Source organism: Anarrhichthys ocellatus, unplaced genomic scaffold (assembly GCF_004355925.1).
Source record: "Anarrhichthys ocellatus isolate YVR2014 unplaced genomic scaffold, GSC_Weel_1.0 scaffold9, whole genome shotgun sequence".
NCBI lineage: Eukaryota > Metazoa > Chordata > Actinopteri > Perciformes > Anarhichadidae > Anarrhichthys > Anarrhichthys ocellatus.
This window is the reverse complement of record NW_022280039.1, coordinates 409,291-428,599: the sequence shown is the minus strand read 5'-3', so window position 1 is coordinate 428,599 and position 19,309 is coordinate 409,291. Positions and strand designations below refer to the sequence as shown.

Genomic DNA, 19,309 nt, shown 5'->3' with positions numbered 1-19,309 from the left:
GAGAGAGAAGAGGCAGTGCATCCATTCCAACTGGGTCACATCACGGGAGCATTGCGTAAGCATAAACACTGCTGCCCCTGTGCTATGCCCTAAGCACACAGACACACACACACACACACACACACACACACACACACACACACACACACACATTTACACACACACTGTGTCTTTCCAGAGCTTATACCATCTGGGAATCATGCGTTCTGTACGAGAGTCTGTAGTGTTTTTCGGGTACCGAATAGCACCAAGCTGTGGTCCATCTCTATTCTCTTGTGCTCTTTCTCTCTCAGTGGATTGGCGATTAGTACATCGTGACATCGGAGTGAACCCGTCTCTGTGAGCTGCCAGACTGGACAGCAGCATGACGTAGGACTTCTTGCCTGCTGCATATCCAAACACATTTACACACAGTGTTCTGTGAAGAAGGCTGTGTTTCTGCAGTCATCGTTTGTTGTGTAAATGTACCAAACCTGCATTAATCTCCGTGATCATCAGAACTTTATATCACTTGTTAAGGATACATCCGTAAAGTGTGCGGCCTTCAGAGGATTTCAGCTATTCAAACTCACATGTATCATCATTTACTCTTTAAAGCTGATCATCATCGGTGTCCTACTGCATTTATCCAGCACTGCAGAAGTATTACTGGATTTGCCAACAATTTCCTCTTGGTGGTGGAGCAGCTGCACAGTGGCAGTGCTTCAAGCATGAACAGGAAGGCTTCTCGCATCTTCCCACAGTGCACCCTCCCTGTGCATGCTGGGTGTGTTGTTTACAGGCTCTCAGTAGTGCTTGTCTGTTCTCACCATGCTCTGCTCCACACATGTTTGGATATCTTCACACCTTTGTAAATAAACACCAATGCAAATGCAGTTTGTGTTTGCGAGAGTTGTTTGCGCAGTGCGCTGTGTGTGCGTCTGTAGAGGGTGTGATTGTCTATAAAAGGAACAGCCAAAGCCAGTTGTTTAAAATCCTAGTTGGACGGTTTCAAATCCCCCCCTTGCACTGTGAGAGGAGAATAGAGGGAGGGGGTGCGGATGTGTGTGTGTGTGTATGTGTGTGTGTGCATGTCAGTCTGTCTGCATGTCAGGAGAGCCTTTCCAATCAGGGAAGGGATGGGAGAGACACTGACTGACAGACAGACAGACAGGCAGACAGACAGACAGACAGACTGGGAAAGCAGAGGGGAACAGAGTGGAGCAGAGAGAGAGAGGCGAGGGGTGGAGCTATTCGGACGAGGGCGTGGTTATGCAGCTGCCACTCACTAGCGGTTGCCATGGTGAGCGGGCGGTCCCGAACAGCGGGACATCCAATGGGAGACGACGCTGCTTGTGTCACCATGGTGACGGGGCTGTGCCCGGGGAGGTTGTGATGGGTTGACAGGTGCGTGACAATCGGAGCTCTCTGCAAGCATGTACGCCAAAGGCAAGAGTAGCAACGTGCCGTCCGACAGCCAAGCCAGAGAAAAGTAAGTTTTATTTATGGGGGAGGAAACCGCCGCGGTGAGGGAAGTTCATGAGCGGCCAGGGGCAGAGTCACACACGGAGCTGCGGGAGGGGAGGAGGGCGCGCACGGAGCTCCACTCGGCGGCGTGGAGCTCTGCGCGCTGCAAGGCTGGGAAAGTTGCTTCATTTATTGGAAGAAAGATGGGCATTTTGTTGCCGGGGTTTTACTTTCATTAGACCAAATGGGTTAGAATGTAATATGCAGTTCCTGCTTCACTGTTTCATTTGTTCTTCTCTTGTGATGTCTGGACTGTGTCTGTTTTATTCCGGGCTACTTCATTTTTAACATTCATTGGTAGTTTTGCATTTGCTTGGACCTACGTGTGTTTTATACACACGTGTTTACCCATTCCGAGACGAAACGGTGGAAGCGGCAACTCGGTCCCCGTATTTGAGGTGTCGCTTCTCAAAGAGACTGTCTCGCGGTTAAATGCCACGCTCCTCGAGTCCAGTCCACAGTAGATGAGACAGACAATCATGTTGTCGCCACATTTAACGAGACAAACACAGTCGATCCGGTTTATTTTATTTTGTATTATAAATAGTTGTTCATATATAAGAGGGTATAAATACATTTGTGTCTAGGCTACACACGCAAGCAAAGAAAAGCGTTATTTTAATGGAAATGCTTGTCATGGCTGTGCTTTCTGTCCATTGATAGTGTTCACGGACAGAGAACAGAGTTTGACCCAATATTGGAACTAATTAGACTTTTTCCTTTTCAGCGGAGAGCTTTTACATTGCATAATTAAGCCAGTTTGGAGGTGGACAGATCAGTGACAGTACAATATAGTTTTAATAAAATGATCAGGTTGTTAAAAATACCTACATTTATAAAAAATAATGTACCCCCTGTATACGCAATTTGGCACACCATCTGTTTGTGCTAGCCTACTTTTAAATGTTACTTATCAGATGCAATGCATGCAATGTGAAAACTAGATGCACAGAGAATAACAGATCCTGTTTGAGAGCGCGTGAAGGTGAAGGCTGTTCAGTTGCATTCAACCAGGCATGGCTGTTTAGTTCTCTTTTGGATGCTCATGCTCAGTGAGCAGGGATCATATCAGAACCCACTGGGAAGGAGGGTGAACGATAAACTGCATTAAACTTGTATTTTTCAGTTGTTGCCACCTGTGAGAGTCCTTTGGGGTTATTTGTCCTGGTAATATGTCCATAAAAGACCAGATTAATCATCTCACCTCTGCTGCAGCTATACTACTTGTTCTGTCTTTTGAATCCAGTTCCCTCATGTTTGTCAACAGTGTGATTGCGTGTTTAGCTCCATCCCTTGAGCCTCATTCTTTATCCAACAATCAATATGAAAAGGATAGCACAGTGTGGCTCTATCGCTGACTTATTGGATGCATGCACTGACAGACGCAGAGATTGAAAGCTTCCTCCAGGCCTGGAAGACACTTTGTGTGTGTGTGTGTGTGTGTGTGTGTGTGTGTGTGTGTGTGTGTGTGTGTGTGTGGCTACCGTATGTGATAAGCTTTTCTGCTGGGAAAACACAGCAGATATTTATTTTGTAGAAGTGTTACTCTGGAGTCCCCTGACAGTTTGCAGAGCCGCTCAGTTCATCTATGATCAAGAGACTTCAGTTCACATTTTCAGACATGCTGTGTTAACATGCTCTCTAAGTGGGTTACCTGCTGTCTTTAAAGGAAACGTCTACCTGCACTTTGTTCAAAGATGTGACAGACATGATCTTACATGGAGTTACTTGGAGGTTTAACATTCATGGACACCTGGCTTTGATTGAAATACTTTTGTGTTATTGAGCATGAGTCTAACATTTCAGCCGCATTTCAGTGCATATGTTGTAAATTAACGATCAACAACAGAGTGTTCTGATTATTTTGGAGATTAGTCTTAGATATACGTAAACAGGCCAGTAAACTTGTGTCTATCTCACTGTCTGGCATCACATTTAATTTAGACTTCCGTGTTGTTGCAAATCATTTTCGTTATCTGCGTTTACATTTCGAGGCGAGAGTTGATATTCCGCTGGGCGTTAATGCCAAGGCCACAACAAAAGAAAGGACCGGGTGACAAGAAAACACCAGATGAAAAGGCCGTGAAAGGCTAAAGTCAGGCGAGGCAGAGTTTCATTAGTTTCTTAACAAGCAGCCTTGTTCGTCAGTGGTGTGTATCAGAGAAGCAGAGCAGGCCCAACACCGCCGAGTCTTCAGTTGTTTCTCATTTCTGCAGCGCAGCGGGGGATCGGAGAGACGGAGAGACGGAGAGACGGAGGGCAGCAACAGATTGAGGGAGAGACGTGGGAGGGGGGCAGAGCAGGACTGAGGGAATTTACCTGATCATTAGTTTACTGTGTTGTAGCATTGACCTCAGGATGGTCAAACACATGGCTCTGGCATCTCACCCATGTAGATTATAAAGGAGCTCAAAATGCATCTGACCTCTGTGAAACTCCCCACGGTGGGTGATAAGACTCTGATTTGAACAGTGCGTTCCTGCTGCAGATGATTTTGGTTAATCTGGTGGGCTTGCAGTTTGCATACTTGGAGATAAAAAGGTAATATAGCGGGATAAAAATCTTGCTTCAGGAGATTCACAAAATGTAGCACTTTGTAATGGGGCTTACATTCAACACTGTATAAAGGTGTAGATTTACATACATGTAGAATCTGCCTGAGGTTACCAAACGATATAAAGGAAGCGTCATTTTCTCTCTCTTTAGAAATTGCGTAGACACATTCAGTGTCAGTCTATTTTCTTTGCATGTCAGTTAGCCTCTTTGTTGTTGATATGACATTATTTCAGAAATATAAGGTATTCTGCATGAAGAATGATTGTAACATGCAACAGCTGTAAAATCGACTAACAATGTGATTAATCAGCATTGTCCACAATTGTTGTATAAATATACTTTTGTTTTCTCCTTTTATTGAAAAATGTGACAGAAGGGAATTGGCCCCGAAGAGAAAATGATTTTCCTTAAATTGTTACAGTTAAGCTCATGTAACTGACATTTCTCCAGATTGTATATCCTTTACTGCATAAATGATTTGATAAGAAAACACTGACTGCACAAAATAGTACACACACATTTAATGAAGTACACTAAAGCTCTTATCGCTTATTGCTTTCCTTTATTTAATGTGTCCTTTACAGAAGCGGATGTGCAAACAAAGAGAAGCAGATGAGTAAGAACAATGTTTTAAATGATCAGTTTACTCAAATCATAAAAATACATGAATAAATGCAGACAAATTGTTTCACATGTGGTATCAAGCCACAGACATAGTTCAGATTGGATGTGCCACAGTTGTGAGATGTCTGCTTCTGAAAAGTGCAGTAGCACATCAGTTCAACACATGTGAACGGAGGTTTGTTTGTGTTATTGAAAGCTATTGAAACTCAACAGGAACAATGTCCACAACCAAGCCACCAGTAGTTTTAATTAGGACCATTTCTACAAAGTGGTTCCAGTCACAAGCAGTATTGATTTTAATGGGTAACAGAGACTTCTGCAAATACAACCCAAACTGTCTGCACAGCTAGATACCATACCACCACAAATATGTATTTTATGATTTGTTTAATCCTTTCAGTTTAAAGACAACAGGGATAAATGCCTTCAGTGAACACTCTGGTTCTGAGACAGTAACGTTCTCCTCTCTCTGGCTGTACCTGCGCTACGGTCTGCACTTCATCTTGATTCAGAGTGACAGTACACGACCACTGACTGTGTACTGCAGTTGTTCAACGAGTGTAGGTTTCAGGCACAGGCAGTTAGAGGACACATTCCACATTCTGGGACTGTGGTCCTGAGTTGCATTGCAGCACATAGTACACATTCCTTTTTCTCTTTTCTGTGAATGCAATGAATCATGGAATAAACGCTGCTTAATTAAAACATACACACAGGCTTGCAAGTCTTCTCTCACAGACTTATACAGCACGTAACTGGTTTAGTGGACCTTTCCCTAGAAAGTACTACTTGTGTTTTATTTGTTTTTAGCACAAACTGTAAATTCACAAATGTGAAAAGTCCAACTATCATAAGTGCTGTTGTTGTTCAGTCTATTCAACCATAAACCTGGTGCAGACAATCATTTTTAGTGCTGTAAGGATCATCATTCTGCACACTCACACATACGCATACATACACACACACACACACACACACACACACAGCTTCTTCTGAACTGAGACACCTCAGAATCCTGCCAGGAAGCTGCCAATGCAGCATTGCGCAGACTGAGGCAAAGCAGTGCATGCTGGGAGTGTTTATCCGACAAGCAATTCAGGCTGCCACTCTGGCTCTGACAGTGAGTCGCGTTACAGGAGAACTACAACAAAAATAGAGCAGTATCTCACACTCGCACACATGCATAGTGTATGCTCACAATGCCTTGCATCGACGGTGCAGGGAATCTTATTTTGTCAGTGCCAGCTGCCACCTTTTGAATGTAATTGATGAGGTTTATGTTTGTTTACTATATCTCAGTGTCCTTGAGGAATGATAGAAGCACACTCATTAGAGGGAAGAGAGAGCCAGATCATTTGTTAGAGCATGAACAAAAGAATGTAGCCAGGGGACAAACGTGTTGCTGGTCAGCTTGGTGAAATGACAGGCTGAGTGTGGAAAATGTAACCAACAAATTTAAAATTCAACATAGGTTCGACAGTTGAGAGGTTATAGAAAGAAGGACTGAATGAAAGAAAGATATATGGAAAGAGAGAGTTTTTGTGTCCAGGTCAGACGAGGTCAGGTGTTATCCTGCAGGACCTCATGGTCTAATGCTCCATAATGGCTCTGTGTCAGACCTCTGCACTCTCCACGCAACTCTCTCTCTCTCTCTGTGGATTACTTACATTGGTAAGTGGCCACACCTGGTTCTGTTGGCCTAAGTCCAGTGACGGAGTAAAAAGCCCCTTAACCCAAACATAAGAGCCACATGGTGGGCCACAGCTTTAGCTAAGTTGACAGAGGACAATATAAAAGTGTGTGATGATGACGTGTGCTCTTTGCTGCTTTGGGTCAATACGGAGCATGCTGCAATGTGTAAGTCTGTAAGCCCATCTGAGCTGTCTCCTTCCAGCCCTTTCCCCATATGTTTCATCCCTCAAAATCAACCTCCATCTGTCTGTCACGCTGCCTGTGTGAATGTAAACTACAACATCCAGTGATCATTACACAGCTAATAGCCTCTCCAACTCTCATGGGATACTTGTGAACCACTGCGGGAACACAGAGAACTGTCACCGCTCTCTGTCGCCGTCTCTCAGCAACATTGACGGTCAGCGAAAGATATCGACTTAAAACTGCTGCCGATGTATTTAATCCGCACAGCGTTTTAGATTAGCATCAGTCAGGGATTACAAGAAAACCAGAGAAGAAATGGAGCTCTGATATGTTTTCTTTTTTTTTTCTCTGGGTATCCAGAGCTCTCTTCAAACGAGAGTGATGATGACAGTTTGACAAGGCCCTGATAGAAAACACTTTTTAACCTGCTGAACACATAGAGGCTGTTAAAAGTCCTCTTTTATCTGCTGGCATCCCTCCTAGTCTCTCTCTTATCCTCGCTGCCAGAGATGTTACTTGCAACAGAACTGCTATCAAAGCAGCGGCCTCTTATTGAGCTGTGTGAGGCAGGGGGAGACAGCCTCTGATCGACGCAGGCAGAAAAAGGTTGTGACGTGTCAATCAACAGAGAGGACCCTGTGGAAGGCATTCTCACAGGACGCCTTAGGGTCCTTGAGAGGGATCGACGTGACAAAGGGCCTCCGCCGGCATCAGATAGCATGTGGGGGAGGAGAGGAGGATAGGGCACAGCATCCTGAAAGTCTGTTATCGCTCCCTTTTTTAAAAGAGTATGGATGAGTGAATTTCTCACCCGGTTTTGGTTCCTCAAGACCTCATGGGTGTCCCCCAATGCTTCTGTTTCAATTAGAAACACACCATCACATCATATTTTTCCTTTTTCTTCAGTTGCCTTCTCTTCTTGGACCCCACTCCTCCTCTCTACAATAGTTAGTGTATCAGGTGTATCTGTGGGATAGAGATATTAACATTTTTGGGGAGAGGAGGATTCAGATCAGTGCACTGTGGATGAGTCAGACATGAACCAGAGAAGGGGGGGGGGGGGGGGGCATTTCATCGTATGCTTTGCTGACCATGACTGTAAACTGGGATCCATGCTGTCAGGCTTTGTTCATTTTGTTAGTGGTAGCACTTGTGGTTTTGTTAGGAGGACTTTTTTTGTTGTTGCCCGCTGTGACACCAAAAATGCACAGCTTTGCTCCAAACCACAGCACGGTAGGGACGCTCCCTCAAAGCACTTCCTGTAACCTGAGAGTTCCAGCCAACAGTAAATGCTGTCGGTGGAAACGGCTCTTACTGTCTACAGGCTCCGTTGAGGAAAGCCCTGCCTACTGCTTTTATTCTTCTGATTTCCAAAACATAAGATTGTTTTAGCATCCTCATTTATTTACTTTACCTGTTCAGTATAATAGTATTCATGTATAATAGTCATCTTTTCCTGTATTTTTATCAACACAAGTCAGCCGTGTCACGCTCACTCTTACTGTATGACAACATGGCCTTGTGCTCACCGGAGTGGTTTAACTGGCATTGCTGTTGTAAGTGCCATATCGTGTGACTGCAGATGCTGCTGTGCCTCTCCTGCCTGCCGAGCGTAGTGGAGGTTGGTTGGAGGCCTCTCTGCTGATATTCCTCCATCATTGATATGCAAGCTGCATCGCACAGGCGCTAGCGCAAGGTTAAGCATGCGTGACGGCCAGGCTTAGGATCTGCTTCAGACACTCTCTCCTGCACGTGCGCACACACATATTCTGTTACTGTGCCTTCTCTCTGCAAGGTCCTCAGCTCTTCCATGTCTTGGCCTCAATTGTCCCTTGTCTGTGTTGTGAAGTTAAGCCACATAGTTCTTCACTTTATTTCTCCATAAACATACCGTCCTTACATTACCAACATACCTGTCCACTCATCCCTATAAAGTCCTTCATGACATTTTCTCCCCTCTGAATGCTGGGCAGCATATCCTCTCGCTTAGGATTTAAATCTCTGACATTGAGTTCTTGACTTTTTAAGGTCCACTAAATACCATTTCTCAACCGTAGAGAAGCAGGAAGGATGAATGACTAACACAAGGGGCAGAGCAGGGCAACATTGGGACTGTTCGTCAGGATACCTTCAGTGTTTGAAGCTAACTAACTGGGAATGAAGACTAGTTCTATGATGTGTCTTGTTTTTTGTTCTTGTTATTAAATAGTATTATTAATTTACAGACATCCCAGTGCATGGATTTAACTGCTAATTTATACAACCTCATGTTGCAGCATGATGTATTTCGCTGAATGGTTAGTAATTTATTTATACTTCCTCTCGAGCGTCTGTGCAGGCCTTAATAGCCTCACATTCTTCTCTAAATTGCTCTAGATTGCCTTCATCTGTATCAGTTTCTTTTATCTCATCTCAGAGCTCTGTTGTTCAAAAGAATAGAGGCCCATTAGAGCCCGTAGAAAGGAATTCTAATCCTATAAGATTAGAGCATTGCAGTCCTCCCAGTCGTCTCCTTCTCGTTGGAGTTGCTGCTGATTGTGGAATGCTGCATTGTGTGAGCAGAACAATGACAGTATGTGGCTGGATGGTCTGTGGAGCAGGCAGGACACGAGAGTGTGCAGGACTGTCACATCCCAGGTCTACTGTACATACTACTGTACAGGGACAGGCAGGCATTGGACAGGTTCATAAGTGTATGGCAGCTAGGAAACCCCTCAGCCCCGGTGTGTGTGTGTGTGTGTGTGTGTGTGTGTGTGTGTGTGTGTGTGTGTGTGTGTGTGTGTGTGTGTGTGTGTGTGTGTGTGTGTGTGTGTAAGTGAAAAAGAAAGATGATCTTAAAGTAAAACAACTTAATCTAACATGTGCACAGAGACATGATTGTGTGAAGTATAATCCCTTCCCTGAACAGCGATTGTCCAATCAAAGGGCAAAACAACAGTCAGATCAGACATCGTTCCTTATCATATTTATAACTACCTAGCTTTCCACGGCAAGAGCTGTAACATTAAAAAGTCAGGTTTTCAACCAACTCGTGTAGCTAACATGAGAACTATAGGTACAAATGATAAGATCTGCTCGCGCCTTTTCAGCCGGCAAAATCAACAGGCAGCTAGATATCAGCTTCTTTTTTTTTTTTTTTTATAGAGGTCATTCACTCAGTTTATTCGGCACTCCCAGCTTTAAACTAATGCAGTCTAGTACAACAGCGCTGCATTACCTGCACGAAGGTTACAATGCTCATGTTTCAATGTCTTCATGGTCATTTTTGATATCGCACTGTATTTAAGTGCTCTGTCGTTTAGGTCTAGTTTGTAGTGCTCTAAATCAATTAGTCGTTTACTGCCAATTATTTTGAAAATCAACTTGATTGAGTCATTCATCAAGCAGTAGTGCCACATTTTTCACGGGGTCAAGCCTCTCAAATACGAGGGATTGCTGCACTGTACTTTATATGATAGTAAATCATCGTCCAGCCTCATGCATACCAGTGTTTTGGACTTTTTGTATACAGAGCGGGGGATTTTTTTGTCACATGTACGGCTGCCTCTACGGTACACTCACGGCTGCCTCTACACTCACAATCCATTTAACTCCTGTGTGAAACGCTGGAAATAGACTTTAAAAGAATACAATAATTAACCTCTCACTAAGTGTTGTCATCACACTCTTAAGTTCTCTCTGTAAACAGCAGTTTAATATTCTGGGCTTTATGGCTGTGTTGTATTGAAGATTTACTGTAATAGCGTGTCGAGAAAGTTGAACAAGGAAAACACTCCTAAAAAGCATTGGTGTTCTTTCAACTGTGAAATTAAACAAACTCCCCATGAGAGGTGACTCAATCCAAACAAATCAAAGCCAATGAAATGGAACTGGAATTAAGAAAGTGATGGATTTACCTCCGCTTTTATTTGATTTGTCCACTTTACATGTTCTGCAAACAAATTCCACTTGTAGAAAAATGCTGCTGTGTAACAACGTGTAAATGACAGATTTTTATATTAAGGGCACAACTGGATTCTTTGCTCAATTAGTGTGTTGGTAAACAGTGAGCTACCCATCACGCTATCGCTCTGTTTCTCCCTCTCTCTGATAAGCTGGCATTTCCTGTTATCTCAGCCCTGGCATTGTTGTCTGCTCTGTGAGACAGAGTCTCTGCGATGCTGACAGAACAAGAACTGTTTCACTTTGTGTGTGATTGTGCCTGTATCGGGGGGGGGGGATGCTTCCTTTTTATTGTATTGTCTTTTCAAGTCTCTCTCTTTGCAGCTGCACTAATTTGCTTTTTTCCTAAATGTGAGTGGGGGTGTGTATCCTGCCAAAGCTGCCACCAGTCAGTCAGCATAGTCTGGTACACTTCCCTGAACAAACCGACATACAAAATTATGAATTTATCAATATTCTTACGCCATCATCAAGGCGTTGAGTTTAGTTTGATTTGACTACATCTGTTCCAGTGACATGAAGCAGGAATCTAAACAGAGTAGAATGAATAAGAAATAGTGATCTTTCAATCAAAAATACCTTAATAGTGTCTGTCGTATGTGATGGTGAGCTGAATGTCTTCAGGTTGTGCTGTGTGAGTTGGACAAAACCAGCAATATGATGACATACGGTGGGCTTTTGGAAATTGTGATCGCCGTTTTTCACTATTTTCTTTGATGTTATAGACTAGAAAATAATCAATTATGAATCAGCAGCTAAATTTTGTGACGTCATAACAATACCTGCTTTGAGATCCCCCTTTATCCTCACAATACTGATTTCAATACCTAAACTCAAAATACAAACATCCAGGTATTAATATTTGATGTAACATGAGGTTACTATAATTACATTATTACATATCCATTTTTTTATTACAATTGTCTGACGGACACCAGTGTCAAGACATGGATTTAAGGCAACAAACTTTGTTAGTTGACTAACATTTGGACGCCATCAGAGTCTCCCGTCCCGTGTATCGGACTGGTGCGTCTCAAATCACAGGTTCAGTCATGACAGTAACCATGTGATACTGAAGTTCTGTGCTCTCTTTATTGTGCTACGTATTCTAAATTTCATTTAGCGCTATGTAAAAAAATATTTATTTAAACTGCCTCCATAATTTCAGCAGTTTAGCTCCATGTGGTCTACACACTGTTTATGTTTCATTTACTGTGTGTTGTCTCCTTTAGACTTTGCGTTCTATCTGTGAACTATTTTTCACGCCCAACCTATTCGATGGTAACCAGGTTTGTGTGTAGTCGTTTGGAGTCTGTGCTGTCCTCACTGACGCAGGGTGGAGGTTTGCAGCGACAGTTGGTCTTGTGGTCACAGTATCTTGATAAGTTGGCTGTTATCAGTTTGCGCCCTCCTCGCCATGATGCTGGTTACTGCATGAGCTGACATTATTCTCACATACTACATTATTCTCTCTCATAAAGGCTCAAAAAAGCAGATTCAGAATCCACTGTTTAATGCGAATATGGTATTGCATCGTATTTGATTGAGTCATCAGAAATCAAGTGAAGATGTTGCATTTGGTATTTGCCATTATAAAACATGTATTCCAGAGTTTGCTAGAGAACGTTCATATAAATAAACATAAACTGAGCATTTTTGTTCCTGCATAGCTATTAAACAATTCATAACTCAAACATTATAATCTTTGTTGCTTCAATAATTGTCTTTCAAGTGTGTGTTTTACAGCATTTATGTTCACCTTGTATTGGAGTGTCCCAAGGGTGGGGAGGGGGAGGAGAGGATTCTGGGATCCCTAGTTAATGAAAGGTAAACACAAGGTTTACACTGAGGTGAGCCAAAGAATGCAGGAGTCTCCCTCTCCTGCAGGATATGAGCTTCATTCTTTTGACTCTTACTTATACGCATTTCATCCTTCTACTGGCACATTCCTTTCTTTGCAGACGGAACATTTCCCTGAAAGCTACAGCCACATGCATGATTTTGCATTGTTATTAACATCTTGTCTTAACGTCAGCTGATCGCATTTCAACATCATTATCCCTTGATTCAGCATTTGTCAGCCGTCTGCATAATGTCGTAGAGATCTTGATTTGTGTGGCTGGTCAACCTCTCGCACTGTTCTGAAGTCAGCCAGCTCCGTTCAGTCAGGCTATACGCCGATCTTTGCCAAGCCGGTGTTGAAGCATTCGGGCCTGTCACCCAGCCAATGCTCCGCTAAGGGCTTTACTGTGTGTTGTGGAAGTGAGAGGGATGAAGGCTATGGCAAACATTTGCTCAGCAAAGCGGCATGCGAGACCATCTCGGTGGAGACAAAACAGGGAACACAAGCAGATAAAGCACAGTTTATTTGAGTACAAGTGTCTCTCCTCACTCTGCTTCCAATGCGGGATTATGACGCGTGTTTTGCTAATCTTCAAAGCTGGAGTGAACTTTTCACTGCTCCTCCCGACTCTCAAGTGGGCACCGAACCTGCGGCTGAAGTCTGTATACGCAGAGGCCAGTCAGCGTCGGAGAGAACACACTTTATATGAATATCTCCATTCAAGTGCTCTGCCTTTAGCAGGGGCCATTAGAGATACCCCAGGGGATGCTGCGGAAGGGTAATGGAGAATATAGATTGAACTTGTGACCATCAGCAAAAATAACAATTAGAAATGCATCAGCAAGCAGCCAGCGATAGAGCCACAGCACACTGACAGTTTAGGGATTGATTGAAGGCATGTGCTTGACTGAGATAGTTGAAGGAGTCTAATGGAAGTCTTTGTGCAGTCAAGTCACACTTAAATAATAAATCTCAATGTTTACAGTTGTTTTCTTCTGTATGATGACACAAACTTGTTGTCATCATACAGAAGAAAACTTTATTGGATACATAACAAAGCAAAGCATCTCGAAGGCATGGTGACTACTGTGAGAGAAATTGTCTCATTCGCTGATTGCAGTTCAGCCTCCCATTCTCCGAAGGTGCGTTCAGTTCCACTTGTGCAACTCTAGCGTTAAAGGCATGCGTCAACCTAAAGCCGGCTCGATCTCTCTCAGAGACCCTCCCTGATAAAGGTGTGTGACAGTAGCAGGCATGTTCATATTGTTGTCCTTTTCAGTTTGGCTCACAGGCTGCAGCATTACTCCGTCCTGACCTCACCTCGCTGTGCTTCCCAGCTCCTTTCATTAATCATTTACTCTCCTCCTCCTCTCCATCTCTATCTATCTCTTTCTGTCTGCCTCTTCTTCTCTCTTCCTCTCAACCCTCTAGTCCTCTTGTTGCTGCTAATCTTTATCTCTTTATCTTTCTGTCCATCGCGACATCTTTATCTCTGTGTTGACTGGTAAATTACCTTTCTTTGTCCTTTCCTCAATACTCAGAGTGTGTGTCATTACCTTTGCATTATAAAATCTTACTCTTTTTCTCTTTCAAAGCGTGCGTATAAGTTTCACTGCATGTATCCTTGCTTGTGTGCGTATTGTGTGCAGAAGAGTTAAAAGCAAAGCTCAAACAAAACATCTACCGTATGCAGTTTACGGCACGTTCAAACAATTAATCCACTCGCACAGCTTTCCAACTCCCCTGCACAGATTTATTAACACTTTCTTTTGTGCTTAATGAAAATTCCTCATGGATTAGTTCACTAGAACCTGATTTTTCACATAAAATGATTTGGCCATGATCCTTTCCCAGACAACGTGTGTGCATAAACAGCCCTGTTTTGAAGATGGTCCTCACTGTATGAAGGCTCCATAATCCCCATGGTTGTTCGGGGTTCTTTTTCTTTCTTCTCTGTTGTTTTTCTGAATCTCTACGTATAGGATGAATTATTCAGCATTGTAATGGGTCTATATTTGTCGTTGTTTATCTTACCTCAGTGCCCCCGCCACCCTCATCGCTGCCCTCCCACCATCTCTCTCCCAGCTTTCACTCGTCTGTCTGTCCGTCTTGCCGTCTGTCTGCCAAGCATAGCCCCGTCTACCCGCGGAGGATGCTCCACTTTAATGAATGAAGTAAAGTCATTTAGCAAGGCTCTTAACGGCACATAAAGCCCCGCTGCTAGGCTTGATTAATCAGGGAAAGTGTTTGGCTGTCACACACAGGGCTGTCCTCAGCAGGGGCAGCAGCTTGATCACTATGCTCTCTTTTATGGCGGGGTCCCTCTCTCTTCTTGCCAGAGCTGTCTGGAGTCCGAGCTGCCAACGCTCTTCTCATCCACAGGTGGCATCTGTTTGATGGTGGGCTTTCGGAGGCGTGATTGCAGAGCGAGAGTCCGCTTGGCTTCGCTGTGGACCGGGCGTGATGATGATGATACTGTTGATGATCCTACATCCGAGTCAAAGACAGGTGTCTGGGATTTGTGTTGCTCTTGTGGCCTGCAGTTCTGTGTTGAGGTGTGGAATCACACTGTGACTGTTCTGTTAGTGGGCAAGGATACTAAAATGAGTAAACAACTGTAAACAGTGTTTACCGCTGCTCATGCAAGAGCATCCAGTCTCATCATGCGATTACTATGAAGGGAATAGAAAACAGTTGCACAGGCAGTAAATCGGCCAGGCCAATAGCAGCCGGTATTAGCTCGTTGCTGATGTATCTGTATCGGTGTGGGTCTATGCGTCGGACATTAATTAACAAGAATTTGCAGTACAGCAATATCAAACTACGTTTGAGGTCATTTAGAAACACCATTACGTAGTTTGTCTGGCAGAGAGCACTGAAACGTTGATTTTTACACTAAAAATTTGTGTATTCTTTAATAAAAAACAAAAACAAATCTAGAGGCAGCAAGATTGGTCATTTACATTATGCATTCATGTTAATCTATAACTATTGGATGTATATTGTTATCTGATTTTTTTGTTTTTTTGTTTTTTGTTTTTTTAGATTTTTTTTAAAATTCTAAAATAGAGACTCAAAAATCAAGTTTTGGTTATAACCATCTGTGTTTTTTTGAACCTACATTTGAAGCGTTTAAAAGTGACTTGTTTTAAGCTGAATGGCCTAACAAAGCTGGTGCGTGTTGCTAAGTGGCATTCAACTTGACTCAGTTGATATAAACATATACAAATCATGACAACATATAAAAATTATGACAACATATAAAAATTATGACAACATATGCCAAACAAACAACATTGGCAAAGAGGCACAGGCAGATTCTCCCCGACACTTGAATGAAAGACACATAATGGGTATTTGATTTACACAAAATACATAAAAAATTATGAGGTAAAAAAAAACTTCATCAGCTTTTCCAAACTGGAGTATACCGCAGGTCTAATTTATTACAAGTGTTTCTGATATTTCATCCAAAGGGAATTTAAAGGAGTCACTTGATTTCCCCTTATTGCTTTATTATTCTGTAAAGTGTTCCATTCGCTTGAAAGCAAAGTGCTCCAAAGACACTCAGGCTCTCAGTGGATGCTTCACAGTGTCACTTTTACTGACATTATTCTTTGCTGTGAACACACACGGCAGAGATTTAAGACAGCAGTTTGATCTTCTGTAATAGGTAAGCATATCCAGGAAATTATTACAGTATTTCAACTTCATGACTGTGACTTAGTTCAATCTAGGATTACTTTTCCATTGTTATTACCTCCCACACAAACCATTGAAATTCATTTATAAAAATATAATGAAATCCAGTGCATACTCTGTGGTATATAATGCTTATGTGTCTTTCATCTTTTCTGTATGGTATGTTTTCAGCGCAGCGTGTAATCGTTTGCTTTTTCTCTTAGAGAATGAAGGAATCAGGTCTACTTTAGTCTGGCTGTTTTCGTTGTAGGGTTTTGTGTTAATTTGCAGAAGGAGGTCACAGCAGGGTGCTTGGCTAACTGAGACTCCGCTCGGTGAGAATCCTCAACATTAGAATATGAAAGTTTACAGATCTCACGAGCATTCATCTTGGGGCTCATCCGCTAGCACCCATCACCTCCATCCTCCCCATCTGCCTTTTTTTCTGTCTCTCTAATCCTCCTTCTTCTCTCTCTTCCCTTCACCAGAACCTTTCATCTCTCCCTCTGCTACGCTCCCGTCACCCCTTGACTATCTTTCTCTCCGTTTCTCTTTCTTTCTGTAATTATGCTCCATGAAGAGGAGGTATGTTTCACTCTCTGAGTGTTTGTTATACCTCAGAAATCACTTGTCAAATTTGAACAAAATAGGAGAATGAAATGTGTCTTGCGCTATTGTTTAATAAGTGTATTACTGGTTGACATCATCCAGAGACTTTAGTCTGCAACTACTATACAACTGACCGACCTGGAAACCTCTCTATTCTTTAAACAACTTGTGTAGTTGGTTACATACATTTCACGTCATTAACATTTAACAATATTCCCATCCCTAGTAATAATGCCAGATCACCAGAGTAACACAGTGATAACACGTTGATCCATTCAAGTGTCAACGGTGTGTTAAGTATCCTCACAATGTGTGATTTTAATGGAACATTTTCCATATCAGCTACTCAGAAAGTAAGTATAGTCATATGACATCTACATGTTGGTAAGTAGCAGCAGATAATTGCTCTAAAATTGGACTTGAAGCTAATGAATAGTTTTATATTAGCAATGAATGTGATGAAATAGAGGAGGTGGTGTGACCCACAGAAGTTTTTTTTTTTACCATATTTTAACTCTTGTTTTGGGTTTCCAGCCTCTAACTTTACAGTTTTAGTTCAGTCTCACCTCTCTTGTCATTTCCAGGCATATGTTTTTAGTGAAAAAAAGAAAACCCAGTATACACTACCTGCTCAGCGCCAAACAACAGACAAAGTCAGTGACTCGCTGGTAAAGAAAGTGGCGCTTTCAGCCTGCTTTAGAGACATATATTTCTCTCAGGGGATGGTGGAGATCAAAACTAAAGTTAATTCATTAATTCATCAAATGCCAAGAAACAAGTGAATATTAATGTTAATTTATGTCTGCCAGTTTTGTAAATAAGCCAGTGTTTGCTAAGTTTGCCTTAACTTTATAAAGTGTCAATGTTGTGTTTACAGCTTGTTACGCTGCCTCCAAATGGCCAGAAAATCAATTATTGTAGGTTTAAGTATCCAGAAGTCATGTAATTTGACATGCACCATTTACCAGCGCTAAGCACACTCTTGTACAGTTTACAGTGTGTGATAATTACATGGGACAAGATGTCTTTTTCTGACTGGATCACTCTCTAACTAAGAAGGCAGTTTGTATTGATTACTTCCTGTGGGTAGAGACAAGTTCTTGCCATTGCCCACACCCAACACCAGAGTTTAATTAGGGCAAAGAAGGCAGATTTAGAGAATTTTACTTAGAGGGGGTGAGACGCTATTGAAAAATATGTGCTGCTGCAAACAGCATAGGGAAATGCTATATATTAAAGTACTGTGGGAACAAGGTATTACTGGTTTATAGTAATTGTTATACATTTGCTGAAGAGGTCACTTGTGAGGATAGCATGTTACATAGCATTTATAGGATTTTATTACTTTTCAAATATGTGTTATTAGACTTATGTCAGCATAGAAGTAGCAAGTCTTGTCAATATGTCCATTAACATGCCGATTCGGATCAGAAGTATAATCACTTTTCCATTTCATCTGTAACAAGGGTGAAATAATCTAGAGCTAATCTATAACAGGCAAATCCAATCAGTGAAGCCATTGTCTGTCGTCATTTGAAGCCCTGCCAGATTTTGATCTTCATGACAGTAAATTGATTAGCAATGATCTACTGGGCCCTCATAAATGCTGTAATTGGGAAATCAGTTCATGTCTTTGCCTTAAAGCTGAGGTTGTGGTTGAGTTCCTACTATCTCCCTGCTCTCCTCTGTGTACGGATCAGTATCAATGCAACACAGACGCTGGTCGCTGTTTCTGCCTGCTGCCTTCATTAAGCTAAGCTCGGCCTCCGACTGTTGAAGCTCCCCGGCGTGTGCAGACAGACTTACAGGAGCAGTGAGGATGGGGTCGCTTGCAAATATGAATTTAATTAAATGTGACTCACAGAAGACAAAACCACTTGAATTTGAAGGAGAAAAAGGTCAGGTGTGGATCTAGAAGTTGCCCCACCTCCTCCACTTCTCCATTTACTACCCCTGCCTCACACACACACACATGCATCTGTACGCCACACACACACACACACAGCGCATGGGGGGGAGGAAGCAAAGTGGGTGGCACCTGATCCTTTCAATCATCCTGGTTGCAGTTGTGATTAATGTAAAGTGGTTCTTTTTTACAACACAAATTGCCATGGCAGATGGGAAGGAAATAAAAAATGTCTTCTGCTGTATGTCCGACCGCAAGGGCAAACACAAAAAGAGCTTTAATGCGAGGAGACTTAATATGGAGTTAAAAAGCATTAGAAATGCATTTGCTGCCTGAGATTGAGCACTTTTATCTGAAATCCTATGGCAAAGATTATTTAAAGTCACAGTTTATTTAATGACAAGAGAGTCTTTGTAATGCTGTCAAACTTAAAGGATTCTTAACCTTGAGTAGTCCCCCGTGCTCTAATCCTCAAACCTTATCTACGCTTGTATTTTGACTCAGTCAGTGGAGTTTCACATAGTTGGTGTTTTTTTTAGTTTTTTTTTTTTTTTTAGTTTTTTTTTTAAGGGAGCAGCGTGACGGGTTTTGTTTTTTCAAAGCTTATTATTCCTCTTTGAGGACATTAGTAGTTTTGAGTTAAAGTTCAATAGATATCGAACGCTAACAAAGTGCCTTTTTCTGCTGCTTTGCTGTCTGCTTATCAGTCCTGTTTCAGCTCTGGCTTATTGTGGTGTGTGTGTTAAATAAATAAGAGAACCATT

General features: G+C 42.3%; 1 protein-coding gene across 2 annotated transcripts in view; it reads left to right on the top strand.

Annotated features, from left to right (window-relative positions):
- The window catches only part of ssbp2a (single stranded DNA binding protein 2a), a 62,610-nt gene that overhangs the window by 15,363 nt on the left and 27,938 nt on the right, over positions 1-19,309 (top strand). The window contains exon 1 of one of the 2 annotated variants that reach the window (XM_031849713.1): positions 1,240-1,471. The exons of the other annotated variant lie outside the window; for it this stretch is intronic. Coding sequence (XP_031705573.1) covers positions 1,416-1,471 — 56 coding nt within the window. The 5' untranslated portion in view covers positions 1,240-1,415. Of the gene's footprint in view, positions 1-1,239; positions 1,472-19,309 lie in introns of those variants that run through there. 2 annotated transcript variants of the gene reach the window in all.